The sequence below is a fragment of the Oryctolagus cuniculus genome, chromosome 17 (assembly GCF_964237555.1).
Source record: "Oryctolagus cuniculus chromosome 17, mOryCun1.1, whole genome shotgun sequence".
NCBI classification, from domain to species: domain Eukaryota; kingdom Metazoa; phylum Chordata; class Mammalia; order Lagomorpha; family Leporidae; genus Oryctolagus; species Oryctolagus cuniculus.
Window position 1 is genome coordinate 16,295,239 of NC_091448.1, and position 15,382 is coordinate 16,310,620.

At 40.0% G+C, this 15,382-nt stretch overlaps 1 protein-coding gene and 1 pseudogene across 32 annotated transcripts in view; one reads left to right on the top strand and one right to left on the bottom strand.

The window, feature by feature from the left end:
• EFCAB3 (EF-hand calcium binding domain 3) overlaps positions 1-15,382 on the bottom strand; it is a 649,184-nt gene that overhangs the window by 140,761 nt on the left and 493,041 nt on the right. For all 32 annotated transcript variants that reach the window (XR_011383437.1, XM_070060541.1, XM_070060535.1 and 29 more), the window contains 4 exons: positions 14,802-14,855; positions 13,504-13,608; positions 12,680-12,733; positions 508-561 (listed from right to left, as the gene is read on the bottom strand). Coding sequence is in view for 31 of the 32 variants with exons in the window: in XM_070060541.1 (XP_069916642.1) it covers positions 508-561; positions 12,680-12,733; positions 13,504-13,608; positions 14,802-14,855 (267 nt within the window). In the remaining variant the exon portion in view is untranslated. The remainder of the gene's footprint in view (positions 1-507; positions 562-12,679; positions 12,734-13,503; positions 13,609-14,801; positions 14,856-15,382) is intronic.
• Positions 8,878-9,797, top strand: LOC138846051 (thioredoxin-dependent peroxide reductase, mitochondrial pseudogene; annotated as a pseudogene).

Sequence of the window (15,382 nt, forward strand, 5' to 3'; positions counted from 1 at the left end):
AGTTAAGCCAGCTCATAGGAAAGGGATCTATAGGAGGCTCAGTGATCTAACAATGCACAGGTTGCTATCTAAGCTAGACCAGGTTACCATCATTCTTTGTTTTCCCTGAATTATGAGATGGGTTATTTCACAGAACACATTATTTGTATTTCAGTCAAAGTTTCACCTTAGCATTTACTGTGTTATAGTAGGTTCTAAGTTAAATATTTTGAATCAATGAACAGATATGTTGCCTGTGTATCATGGTCAAATGAATGCCGAAACAAAAGTGAAGTCTTAGAGTATAGATAGAATATGTGTGGTGTGGAGATATGACACTACAGCATTTCTGATATAACATAAATAATCCAGTATAATTTTCATGTCATTGAACTAAGACTTTAATTATTAAAAAAGTAGAAGTTAGCAAGTCAGAGATAGAATAAGAAAGTATAACTTAGAATATATATGTGAATGCTAAGTATTTGCATTTGACTTTTACATGTTTACACAAAATATCTTGCTCACCTGTGAATTCCTTTACTTCTTCTAATAATTTATGCAGATCAGTAATCCCAGAAGCTAAAAAATAAGCCACAATTCATGCACACACAATTATTTACTGACTCAGAAAGTGTCAAATGTAGCAAAGTAGTTATTTTATTTATAATTTGTTTTAAATTACAGTTTAATGATATATATATAGATGAGGATGAATATGAAACAAGAAAAATTATTCTCTAAATATATTAACTATTTATTTCATTATTATTCTGTCTTTTTGTCTCTTAACATCTCAACCTCTCACACCATGGCACATCTCCCTCCTCAGACTTGTTCTCTCTCTCTTTTTTTAAGATTTTAAAAATTTATTTATTTGACAAGTAGAGTTACAGACAGTGAGAGGGAGAGACAGAAAGGTCTTCCTTCTGTTGGTTCGCCCCCCAAATGGCTGCTACGGCCGGAGCTACGCCAATCCAAAGCCAAGAGCCAGGTGCTTCCTCCTGGTCTCCCATGTGGGTGCAGGGCCCAAGCACTTGGGCCATCCTCCACTGCACTCCTGGGCCACAGCAGAGAGCTGGACTGGAAGAGGAGCAATCGGGACTAGAACCTGGCGCCCAAATGGGATGCTGGTGCCACAGGTAGAGGATTAACCAAGTGAGCCATGGCGCCGGCCCCTCTCTCTCTCTTTTTTTAAAGATTTATTTTTTTTAAAGGTAGAGTTAGAGAAAGAGAAAAAGAGAGAGTGATACCTTCCATTCAGTGGTTCACTCCCCAAATGGCTGCAACAGCTGGCCAGGGCTGGGCCAGGCCAAAACCAGGAGTCCAGGACTCCATTCTGGTCTTCTACATGGGTGGCAGGAGTCCAGGTCCTTGGGCCATCCTTTGCTGCTTTCCCAGGAGCATTAGCAGGGAACTGGATCGGAAGCAGAAAAGCTGGGACTCTGAATTGTCACTCATATAGGATGCTCATATGGGATGCACTATCACAGGCAGTGGCTTAACCTTCTGTGCCACAACACTGGCCCCTTTACACTATCTACTGCTAGGAACAGGATGAGAGAGTTTCAGTTTGAAACGTTCAGTGATAGCCTCACTGAACATTGTCTCATACCAGCATCTCCCAGTTAGCTTAATCTATCATACTAAAATATATGTTCATCATATACTCAGAGATGGTGAATACTTTGAAATACAAAGAATTATACTGTTCGTAATCCAGGCATCCTAACTAGCATTAGGTTTTGCACACGCCATTAAACACTTTAAAATTGAACGATGCAAAGGAACATATCACAAACGCAGAATTAACTCTCAAATCAGTATTTTTTTTTCCAGATTAAGTACATTTTTTGGCAATAAGAAAACTAGAAACTCTATACATTATTGGTATTTCCTCCTATTCTTTTTTTTTTTTTTTTTTTTTTTTTTTTTTGACAGGCAGAGTGGACAGTGAGAGAGAGAGACAGAGAGAAAAGCCTTCCTTTTTCCGTTGGTTCACCCCCTAATGGCCGCTGTGGCCGGCACGCTGCGGCCGGTGCAACGCACTGATTCAAAGCCAGGAGCCAGGTGCCTCTCCTGGTCTCCCATGCAGGTGCAGGGTCCAAGCACTTGGGCCATCCTCCACTGCACTCCCGGGCCACAGCAGAGAGCTGGCCTGGAAGAGGGCAACCGGGACAGAATCCGGCGCCCTAACCGGGACTAGAACTTGGTGTGCCGGCGCCGCAGGCGGAGGATTAGCCTATTGAGCCGTGGTGCTGGCCCCTCCTATTCTTTTTAAAAAGATTTATTTATTTATTTGAAAGTCAGAGTTACAGAGAAGGAGAGGCAGAGGCAGAGGCAGGCAGGGAGGGAGGGAGGAAGGGAGAGAGAGATGGGGAGAGATGGGGAGAGATGGGGAGAAATGGAGAGAGAGAGAGAGAGAGAGAGAGAGAGAGAGAGAGAGGTATTCCATCCATTTGTTCACTACCCAAATAGCTGCAATGGCCAGGGCTGGGCCAGGCCAAAGTTGGGAGCCAGGAACTTCATCAGTGTCTCTCATGTGGGTTCAGGGGCTCAAGGGCTTGGGCCATCTTCTGGTGAGTTCCCTGACACACTAGTAGGGAGCTGGATCAGAAGTGGAGCAGCCAAGACTCAAACTAGCGCCCATATAGGATGCTGGCACTGCAGGCGACAGCTTTCCCCACTATGTTACAGCACTAGCTCCTAGTGTTTTCTTAAAAAATGGAAGTATGAGGGGCTGGTATTGTGTATTGTGGGGTTGCAGGAAAAGCCACTACCTGCAATGCCAGCATCCCATATGGGCGCTGGTTTGTGTCTCAGCTGCTCCAGTTCCAATCTAGCTTTCTGCTAACAGCTTGGGAAAAGCAGCAGAAGATAGCCCAAGTGCTCAGGCCCCTGCTACCAATGTGGAAGACCTGGAAAAAGCTCTTGGCTTTGGCCTGGCCCCGCCCTGGCCATAGTAGACATCTGGGGAGTGAAACAGCAGATGGAAGTCTCTTTCTCTCTCTCATTCTCACTCTCTGTGACTTTCAAATAAATAAATAAATCTTAAAAAAGTTCAAATTTAAAAAATGAAAGCAAGTCATTTATTAACATGCAATCTGATTCTTCCTTTATGGCAGTTTTCCTTGTACACTCATCATACATTCAGTTAACAAATTTGTTATTTGAGGATTCTCATAACAGAACAATGTATTACATAAGCCTACTGAACACAGGAACAAAAAAATATGGAAAACAGTAAAGAGAAGCTAAGGGCCATGGAAGACAAAGCAAAAGGGTTAAACACACATTTATTCAGATCAGTAAATAAGTAAGACAGTATTAGAAGAGATGATGGCTGAAAAGTTTGTAGATCTAATAAGAGTCTAATTGTCAGATTCAAAAGCCTCAATGAATTCCAAGGTGGTTAAATGAAAATAAATCCATTCCTGGGGCAGGCCTGTGGCACGGTGGGTTAATGCCCTGACCTGAAGCGCTGGCATTCCATGTGGGTGCCGGTTCAAGACGCAGCTGCTCCACTTCCAATCCAGCTCTCTGCTATGGCCTGGGAAAGCAGTAGAAGATGTGTTGTGGCCAATTGGGGAGTGAAGATGGAAGGCCTCTCTCTCTCTGCCTCTCCTCTCTCTGTGTATCTCTGACTTTCAAATAAATAAATCTTAAAAAAAAAATTCATTCCTATCTTTCACATCACACTGAAACTTCAGAACCAAAGACAAATGTCTTAAAAGCAATGACAACAGTTAAGACGATTATTCTCCAATGGACCAGAAAATAGATCCACAGCTGACTTCTTGTCATTTCTCAACAGCAACATTAGAAAGCACAAGACGGTGGAGTGATATCTTAAATGTAATGAAAGAAAATATCTACCTACTTAAAATGCTAGATCCAGAGGAAATATTTTTCAAGAACAAGAGCACAGCCAAGAGAGTTTTAGATCAGAAAAAATACTAACAGGTCCTTAATAAAAGGCATCACTTTAGGCAAAAGAGAAGCAAAGCCAAAGGAAAGGTTTGTGGTATGAAAAGAGTAGGTGAGCATCTGGGAAATCTGAATGAAAGTTGACTTCATAAAACATTATTACTAATAGTGTTTTACTTAACTAAAAAATTAAAAAAAAAAGATGATACTGAAAGATAAAAGAATAACTTTAATATGGTGAAGGGTGAAGAGGAGAAATCAAGTTGTGTTCCTGGGCCCTTCTGTTATCCAGAAGGAAATGAATTTGGGGAGGAACTAATCTGTAAATTTTTATTATTTAGAAAGACTTAGCAGTAGAAGGGGAGGTTTGGATGAATTGGTTTTTAGATGTTGAAAGTTTCACAGAGCAGGAATGAGAGCAGTTGACAGTAAAGTAAGTTAGAAGACTGTTATATATTGGAAGAAAATGGATAAATCAGGAACAAGTTTTTTTTTAAGATTTATTTTATTTTATTAGAAATGCAGAGTCACAGAGAGACAAAGGGAGGGAGGGAGGGGGAGAGAGAGAGAGAGAGAGATCTTCCATCTGTTGGTTCTTTCTCAAAATGGCTCCAATGACCCAGGCTGAGCCAGGCTGAAGCCAAGAGCTTCTTCCAGGTCTCCCACATGAGTGCAAGGGCCCAAAGACTTGAGTCATCTTCCACTGCTTTTCCAGGTGCATTAGCAGAGAGCTGGATTGGAAGAGTAGCTGCTGTGACTCAAACCGGTGCCCATATGGGATGTCGGCATTGCAAGCAGTAGTTTAATCTGCTACACCACAATGCTAGCTCCATGGACAAGTATTTTTGATGAACAAGAAGGGTATACTTGTTGGGAATAAAATAAGAGGAACAGAAATCTACTTCAAAGAGAAGGTAAAATATTGCTGTTTAAAAATTCCTGAAGTAGAGAAAGGATGAAGTCAGGAAAGAGTAATGTGAGCCAGTGTTAAAACACAGGAAGAAGGGATCAGAAAGTTGGCATATAACAGGTATGGAAGAATTTATAGCTGGGTGACATGACCATTAAAAGATACTGAAATGATGCAATTAATGTGAAATTATAAATCTTTCCTTTGTAAGTAATAAACTTTCCTCCTTTCACTGTCTTCTCCCAAGACTCACCTAGAACTAGCACATATAACATACATCCTGGGGCCGGTGCTGTGGCACAGTGGGTTGGGGTCCTGGCCTGAAGTGCCGGCATCCCACGTGGGCACCGGTTTGAGTCCCGGCTGCTCCACTTCCTGTCCAGCTCTCTGCTGTGGCCTGGGAGGGCAGTGGAAGATGGCCTAAGTACTTGGGCCCCTGTACCCGTGTGGGAGACCCAGAGGTGGCTCCTGGCTCCTGGCTTCGGATTGGCACAGCTCTGGCCACTGCAGCCATCTGGGGAGTGAACCAGTGGATGGAAGACCTCTCTCTGTCTCTACCTCTTTCTGTAACTCTGTCTTTCAAATAAATAAAATAAATCTTCAAAAAAAAATACATCCTGTAATTAATGAAAATACATGACATGAAAATGTACCATTCTTCTAGAATGAGTTATTGAAGATTTAAAACAGATTTAACTCTAAGAATCTCATACACAAACTTAAAAGTCTAAATTTCCTTGAAAAGCTTAATAATATCTATTATTCCCACCATTAACTGGTAAGTTCTGTGACAATTATTGAAGTCAGTTATCTGAGAGTTTGATTTCACGTTTTCCAAAATGTTTTTCAGATCACTGACATAAATTTTCCCACCAAAGCAAGAATCAGTAACACAAAGAATTTTTAATGACTTTCCTGTACAAGGAAATTTTAATTAATCCCTATCTATCAGAAAAACTATCAACAATCCAAAATGCTCAAGTGTACAAAGGCAGATAAATCTGAATTAGAATTGTAACCTCTTGGCTTTGTTTTGGAGAGAATCCTACGAAATACAAATTTATTCTGTAATGAATTACAATAGTGGAGACAAAATGGAAGCTTCTCCTGGTAGAAAGGCCTCCAGTTTAGTTCTTTCAGTCACTGAAATATCCCGAACAATTCTTTACTTCACATTTTGTATACAGAGCTAGATTTGGCAGCAATCAAAAGCAGCAAAGGAAAAACTATTTGGAAAATGAAACTACATTTGAAAATAGCGAATAAACATAGAATTAATTAAGTGAGATATGGTAAGATCCACAACAAAAACCCAAATAATAACACAAATGTGGGGCAGGAAACTATTATCTCTCTTCTCATCATGCTTCTTACCTTTGAAAGATCTCAAACTATTTAGCAACCTACTTTCATATACATTTCCAGAAAAGAAAAAGGCATAATTCATACCACAGATCAAATGATAGATTTAGATAGTACATATATACCACATTTTCTTTATCCAGTTATCAGTTGGTAGACATCTGGGTTGATTCCACATCTTAGCTATTGTGAACTGAGCTGCAGTAAACACAGGGGCACAGATAGCTCTTTCATATGCTGATTTCATTTCCCTTGAGTAAATTCCCAGGAGTGGGATTGTGGGTCATATGGTTTATCTATTTTTAGATTTCTGAGTAATCTCCACACTGTCTTTCACAATAGTTATACTACCTTACATTCCCAAAACAATGGATTAGGGTACATTTTTATCTACACATCCTCCTCAGACCTTTTTTTAGGTCTTTATGAGTGCCATACAGTGAAGTGAAACTTCATTGTGATTTTTATTTGCATTTTCCTGATGGCTAGTGATCCTGAGCATTTTTCATGTGTCTGTCAGCCATTTGAATTTCCTCTTGAAAAATGCCTGTTCAAGTCCTTTGCCAATTTCTTGATTAGACTGCTTTAGCTATTTGGTATTTGTTCTGTTTCCATATGAATTTTAGCATCATTTTTCCTTTTTTTAAAGATTTATTTATTTATTTGAAAGTCAGAGTTACACAGAGAGAGGAGAGGCAGAGAGAGAGAGAGAGAGAGAGAGAGGTCTTCCATCCGATGATTCACTCCCAAATTGGCCACAATGGCCGGAGCTGCGCCGATCCAGAGCCAGGAGCCAGGAGCTTCTTCCAGGCCTTCCACATGGGTGCAGGGACCCAAGAACTTGGGCCATCTTCTACTGCTTTCCCAGGCCATAGCCGAGAGCTGGATCAGAAGTGGAGCAGCTGGGACTAGAACCGTTGCCCATATTGGATGCCGGCACTTCAGGCTAGGGTGTTAACCCATTGCGCCACAGGGTGGGCCCCAGGATCATTTTTTCTATTTCTGAGAAGACTGTCCTTTATACGTTTATTGGGATCATGTTGAATCTGTAAATTGCTTTTGGCAGTATGGATATTTTGATGATATTAATTCTTCCAATCCATGACCATGGAAGATTTTTCCATTTTTTTGTGTTTTATTATATTTCTTTCTTTAATGTTTTATAATTTTCTTTGTAGAGATCTTTCACATTCTTCTTTAAATTTATTCCAAGGTATTTAAAATTTTCTGTAACTATTGTGAATAGCATTGATTTTAGAAGTTTCTTCTCAGCCATAGCATTGTCTGTGTATACAAAGACTATTGTTTTTTGTGTTAATTTATATCCTGCCACTATACCAAATTGTTTTATGAGTCCCAATAGTCTCTTAGTGGAGTCTTTTAGTTTGCCTATATAGAGAACCCTGTCATCTGCAAATGGGAATAATTTGACTCATTCTTCCCAATTTGTATCCCTTTGAATTTCTATTTCTTCTCCTTCTCCTTCTCCTTCTTCTTTTTTTTGTTTTGCTTAATGGCTCTGGCTAAAACTTCCAGGGCTATGTTGAATAGCAATGGTGAATGCGGGCATCTTATATGGCTCTGGATATTTGTATAAATGCTTCCAACTTTTCCCCATTCAATAAGATGTTGGCTGTGGGGTTTTCATAAATTGCCCTGATTATTTTGAGGAATGTTCCTTTTACCCAATTTACTTAAAGTTTTCATCATAAAAGAATATTGTATTTTATTTTATTAAATGCATTTTCTTCATCAATTGATATAATCATATTGTTTATATTCTTCAGTTTGTTAATGTTATGTATCACAATTATTGATTTGCAAATGTTGAACCATCCCTGCATGGCAGGGATAAATCCCACTTGATCCAGCTATCTTTGTGATGTGTTGTGTGATTCTATTAGCTAGTATTTTGATGAGGATTTTTTGCATCTATCTGCATCAGGGATATTGGTCTACAGTTCTCTTTCTCTGTTGTATCTTTTTCTGGATTAGGAAATAATCCCATTCAATTGTTTTGAATAGTTTGAGAAAATTACAATTAATTAGACACAACTGGAAACCATTATGCTTAGTGAAATAAGCCAGTTTCAAAAAGATAAATATCATATATTTTCTCTGATATATGACAGTTAACACAGACTACCAAAAAATGTATAGGAATGACATGGTTATTTTGGGTTATGATTGTCATTTTTAGCCCTTGTTTATACTCCTGTGGAACTGTGGTCTTACTACTTTTTACTTGTTAAATATTATGATTAACAGAGAATTAAATCTGCTAAAATAGAGTGAATTACAATTATGGGTTTGCAAAAACTGATGAAGCATGGGGAAGGAGAGAGGGGGATTTTGGGATGCAGGGTATGAGGGAAGTGTGGTTATCTTCTTGGAACTGTACCTGCGGAATGCATAAGATCTGTCCCTTTTAAATTAATAAAAATTTTAAATGTTATCTTTGACATAAAAAATTAAATATAAATAAATTAAAAAATAAAAGCAGTTAAAAAGAGCAATTAAATAAAAGGCATCAAATATAAAAAGAGGAAGTCAAAATATCCATGTTTGCAGATGTACAGGAAAACCCTAAACCCTCCACCAACAAGCTATTAGAACTGTTAAACCAGTTCAGTAAAGTCGCAGGTTATAAAATAAACATACAGGTTCCCGCTATCCTGCAGCGCCCACGTGCATTGGAGATGGCGGCTGCTATGGCCAGGTTGCTCTGGCCCCGCTTGCCCGGCACATGGGTACCATTCCTCGGGGCAGGTCTGCCTCTGCAGTCCTAGGCCTGCTGCTTCTGGAACACTGTGCTTGACACACATCTTGCAGTCTGGAGCAAAACTTGCCTTCAGCACCAGTCCCTTGCACCGTGCTCCTGCAGTCACCCAGCCCGCGACCTATTTCAAGGGCACAGCCGTCGTCAACAGCGAGTTCAAAGACCTAAGCCTGGATGACTTCAAGGGGAAGTACTTGGTGCTCTTCTTCTACCCTCTGGATTTCAACTTTGTGTGTCCTACAGAAATTGTTGCTTTTAGTGACAAAGCCAATGAGTTTCATGATGTGAACTGTGAAGTTGTTGCCATCTCCGTGGATTCCCACTTTAGCCATCTCACCTGGGTCAACATACCACGGAAGAATGGTGGTTTGGGCCACATGACCATCGTACTCCTGTCGGATTTAACCAAGCAGATTGCCTGGGACTATGGTGTGCTGTTGGAGGGCCCCGGGCTCGCTCTGAGAGGCCTCTTCATAATTGACCTCAATGGGGTCATCAAGCACTTGAGTGTCAATGACCTCCCAGAGGGCCGGAGCGTGGAGGAGACCCTGTGCCTGGTGAAGGCCTCCCAGTATGTGGAGACTCAGGGGGAAGTCTGCCCAGCAAACTGGACGCCAGATTCTCCTACGATCAAGTCGAATCCAACCGCATCCAAGGAGTACTTTGAGAAGGTCAATCAGTAGCTCCTCCCGTGTGCACCTGCACCTTCTTAGCCCAGAAGACACCCACAGCCCACAGCCGGAGTCCACTTGTAGCATTTCAAAGGTGATTGATTGTAGAAGGCAAAAGAACAGTTACTCTTATTTTGATAAATAATTATTCTAAATGTTTTGTTTCTGTAATGCTGGCTAAGGTAGGTGGTAGTTAGCTGCTGACACAAGGAGCCTGTACCAGAACGCCTGGAGGGCTAGCCTGTGCCTGCAGAACCCCTCATTTGCCTGCTTCTTAGCTTGCATCTTCCACTAGGGAGAGCACTGTTTGTAGCCTGGCTCATAGCTTCGAGTGCATCAGAGGGGCACAAGCCCTGAGAGCTTCTGACCAAGGGTCCTGGAATTTTCTTCTTGAATTTCTTTGCAGTAAGATGATTTTTTTAAAGATATCAAAGATTCTAGTACTAACTTTTCAGCATCAGGAGTCTAATGTACGCTTGCAATGCTGTGCTCCTGAAGGTGATGGAAAGAGATGTGAATCATGTTAAAAACCACGGCGGCAGAGTGGCCTAACTGACCACGCATGGCCCCCAGCCCTGAGACTTGTGGTTTATGGAGCTTTATGGAGCTGTTTTACCAACTTTATTCTTTAGCTGACTTATTTATGTACACTTCTAGATACTGATGAAGTATAATTATAAAAAGATATTTATTGAATCCAGGGATGGCATTTTGAAATCATGGTAATTCTCTCTTGAAGTATTCAACATAAATATATAACAAACATTTTAAAATAAAAAAAATACAAGAAGCAGTAACTTTTTTATACATCTAATGATGAATTCACTGAAAGAGTAATCAAGAAAGAAATCACATTCACAATAGCCACAAGAAATATTTAGGAATAAATATTTTTTTGACAGGCAGAGTTAGACAGTGAGAGAGAGAGAAAGAGAGTTAAAGACAGTGAGAGAGAGAGACAGAGAGAAAGGTCTTCCTTCTGTTGGTTCACTCCCCTAATGGCCGCCATGGCCAGCACTGCACTGATCCAAAGCCAGGAGCTAGGTGCTTGTTCCCAGTCTCCCATCAGGGTGCAGGGACCCAAGTACTTGGGCCATTCTCTACTGCCCTCCCAAGCCACAGCAGAGAGCTGGACTGGAAGAGGAGCAACCGGGACAGAATCTGGTGCCCCAACCAGGACTAGAACCTGGGGTGCCAGCGCCGCAGGTGGAGGATTAGCCCAGTGAGCCATGGCGCCGGCCTAGGAATAAATTTAACTAAGAATGTCACTTGGCTAATCCTCTGCTTGTGGCACCAGCACCCTGGGTTCTAGTCCCAATTGGGGCGCCGGTTCTTTCCTGGTTGCTCCTCTTCCAGTCCAGCTCTCTGCTGTGGCCCAGGAAAGTAATGGAAGATGGCCCAAGTGCTTGGGCCCTGCACCCGCATGGGAGACCAGGAGGAAGCACCTGGCTCTTGGCTTCAGATCAGTGCAGCGCGCTGGCTGCAGCGCACCAGCCGTAGTGGCCATTTTGGGGGTGAGCCAATGGAAGGAAGACCTTTCTCTCTGTCTCCCTCTCTCGCTGTCTAACTCTGCCTGTCAAAAACAAACAAACAAACAAACAAAAACAAAACAAAACAAAAAAAACAACAGCATGGTACTGGCATAAAAACTGACACATGGGGCTGGGGTTATGGCGTGGCAAGTAAAGCCACTGCTTGCGATGCCAGCATCCCATATGGTCACAGGTTTGTGTCTCAGCTGCTCCACTTCCAATGTAGCTTCCTTCTGATGGCCTTGAAAAAGCAGTGAAATGTGGCCCAAGTGCTTAGGCCCCTGCCACCCCCACGGGAGACCTGGATGAATCCCATGGCTTCTGACTTTGGCCTGGCCTAGGTTTGGTCATTGTAGTCATCTGGATTGTGAATCAGTAGATGGATCTTTCCTTCCCTCTCCCTCTCTGTATGTAACTCTGACTTTCAAATAAATAAATAATAAGTAAATCTTAAAAAAAAACCCTGACAGATAGATAAATGGAACAGAATAGAGAGCCTAGAAATTAATGCATATAGCCAACTGATTTTTTTTTAATCTGACAGGTAGAGCTATAGACAGTGAGAGAGAGAGAGACAGAGAAAAAGGTCTTCCTTTCGTTGGTTCAGTCTCCAAATGGCTGCCATGGCCAGCGCTGCACTGATCCAAAGCCTGGAGCCAGGTGCTTCTTCCTGGTCTCCCAAGCAGGTGCAGGGACCCAAGCACTTGGGTCATCCTCCACTGCCCTCCTGGGTCACAGCAGAGAGCTGGACTGGAAAAGGAGCAACCAGGACTAGAACCTGGTGCCCACATGGGATGGTGGTGCTGCAGGCAGAGGATTAACCAAGTGAGCCACGGCGCCAGCCCCTAGCCAACTGATTTTTGACAAAAATGCCCATACCACAAATTGGAGTAAGGATAATCTCTTCAACAAATTATGCTGGCAAAACTGGATGTGTTATGCCCAGATAAGTAGATCCCCAATAAGCCATCAGCAAAGGAAATGATTAAGAATTAAGAATTATCCAACAGAATGGGGAAAATATTTATGAGCTACTTATACAACAAAGGATTAATATCCAGAATGTATCAGCAACTTAAAAAAATTCAACAACAAAAAACCCAATCAAGAAATGAGCAAAGAACCTTAATAGATAGTTCATTAAAGAAGAAATACAAATGGCCAACAAATATATGAAAAAATACTCAGTATCACTAGTTATCGGCTAAATGCAAATCTAAACCACAATGATATAATCACCTCACCCCTGTACGAATGACTAAAATCCAAAAGAAAGAGAATATCAATATCAATAATAAGCAGTACAAAATTCAAGATAGTATTAGCTCAGAACAAAGAGGTAGAGATGAGACAGGAAATAATTGATGTACTGATACTGGAAAGTCTAGTTATTTTACAGATTGATGGATTCATGAGTATTAGTACTATACCCATGAATTTATACATTAACTGAAAAAGACAAGATGAGAAAACATCATAAAGAATTAGGATTTTAAACTTCACATGACTTTTAACTTGCCTGTAATTGCTTCCACATCATCCATCACCTTCTTCAGAGAAATGTATCCATTAGCTGCAATTCAAAGCATAAACAATTTGGACATTGACATAGAACTTAAATTGCAAAGCTAAGGTCTAGTGAAAGTCTATGTATTTTACTAAATTATTTGTTTTCATCTTAAATTTATACTTCCTGACTTGAGTGCTTGATTCCTCCTTATGAAAAAGGACAATGAATTTCAACCTGTGTCACTTACACACAGGATTGACTATGATAAACATCTCTAGTTATGGAGCCTTCAGATAAGTATGGTGAAATATATTCATAATATATTTTTTGAACCTTACATCTAATACAGATACTGATCAAGGAGCTTCATATCTTCCATCTATCCCCAATATGGTTTCCTCTGATGTTGTCAACTTCCATTTGTATCCCAAAGTGGTAATGACATACAGTTGTTAGACACTAAAGAAGGTATTAATGAGGCTCTACACCTTCTGATATGGGTATTTTCCTCAGTCATTTTGGGCTACCTTTGCTGTTCATTCATTCATTTTACTTCTTGTTCTCATATTTGTTTCTTCTACCCATTCTCTTGCCTGCTAACAGTTATGAATGTACTGTCAACATTGTGAGAGTTGAGCAGGATAACTTCAGATGAACAAAAATGATAAAAGACAGGATTTCTTACTTTCAGGACAAGTTCTTTTTTTGCATTTTCAATTTACATTGAAAAATGTCTTAAGATCCTCAGATTAATCTAGTTTCAGAAATTCTAGTCATGATCCCAAGATTCTAAGCTCTTCCACACAGGCAAAATAGTTATTTCCAAATCTTACCATCAATAAACTGATTTCGTATTATATTTTTCAGTTCCTTATTTTTGAGTTTGATTCCCATGTTCCTTAGAATGTTTTTCAACTTATTGACATCAACCCTTCCTCCTTAGGAAAGAGAAAGACAGTAAAAAAAAAAAACACAATGTGAAAAATACATCTTATAATAAAAAATTAACTTTTAATAGACCTGGTTGTCAGTAAGAGTTAACTGGAATCATCACCACTGGAAAGTGGTTTGGTAATTAACTATTGTGATCCTTTCAAATGTTTATAACTCAGTCCATCAATTCTACTTTTTAAGAAAAAGCTTACAACAAAGGTGTGGGAGAAAGTGTTCATTATGATCTTATTTATAATAAGTAAAAATGGAAAGAAAATAAAAAGAAAAATCCCCCAAATTAAAATATGTCATTATAAGGTAATGTTAAGTAATTTAATGTATTTTATTCCATAGAGAATTACAAAACTATAGCCTTTCCAAAAGATGGGTTTTAAAAATGTTTTTATGGGACAGAGTTATATCATCCTTAATTTGTAAGAATTAAAAGCATATGTTCAGTAAAAACAGACATAAATGAACAATATAAGTGATGGCAGTGGTTCTCCTTGACATTCAACAGACAGCCAGTACATGAAGAGAGTGAACCTGAGATTGACAACATCAATTTATTACTCCAATACCTGGATTAATTCTCCATATACATGTTGCACTGTGAGCATCTCGACTCAGTGTGATCCTAGGATTAGATATGCTTTTGTATATCATGGCTCTTGTTCAAGTCAACTTCTTCATCTAATAGCTCAGCTACTGGCAGAATTGTGGATTCTGTCACCGGAGAAACTAGTATGTTCCTGTCTTTTATATAATCTCCCAAGGTGATTTCAGAGAAATTCAGAGTATTTTAATTATATAATTGTAAACATTAACAGTAGTTATGACTAGATAGTAGGACTATGAATGGTTATTTTAAAAAACTTGGATATTTTATTTAATGGGTATGTGATATATTTTATATCAAAAAACTAATAAAGCTAATTATTATGATTAATTTTGCATCATGAAGTTCAAAATTTTAATCAGACGTATCCAAGAGTACACAGAGAATGACACCTATGGAGATATTTGGGACTAGTTTCTTTGAGTCTGATTCTAAGACATTTTACACAGCACACACACAAGACCATATCAATATGTAGAAAGGATGGTGGAAGAATCATGACCTAATAACTAAGGAAAAAGAAAAATAAAGAATGAGAATTTCAATTTTATATATTTTCTTATAACACTTATTACTCACCTTTGAAAGACTTCAAACCTGTTAGTAATCTGTTCTGGAAAACTTTGTTATCATCTGTAAGAAAAGGCACAGTTCAGGGCAGAGAATTACCCACAAGAGAATAAGAAATCAAACTTGGGGCTGGCGTTGCGGTAAAACAGGTTAAGCCTCTGTTTGCAACACTGCCATCCCATATGGGTGCTGCTTTGAGACCCAGCTGCTCCACTTCTGATCCAGCTTCCTGCTAAAGGCCTGGGATAGGCAGCAGAATATGGTCCAAGTGCTTGGGCTCTTGCCACTCACGTGGGAGACCTAGATGAAGCTCCAGGCTCCTGGTTCAGCCTGGCCCAGCCCCAGCCATTGTGGCCATCTGGGAAGTGAACCAGTGGATGCAAGATATTCTCTCTCTCTATTTCTCTCTCCTCCTAATTGCCTTTCGAAAAAAGCATCAGACTAATCGACATGATTAGTCTACTGTCATGATGAGATTCGAAACTGATGGTGTGGAATGGTACTCTGGTATAGAGGCTTGAGGTTAAATTCTTGCTCTACTGCTTAATATGTTTGTGGCCTTAAGCAAATTACCTACTGTCTTTATGACT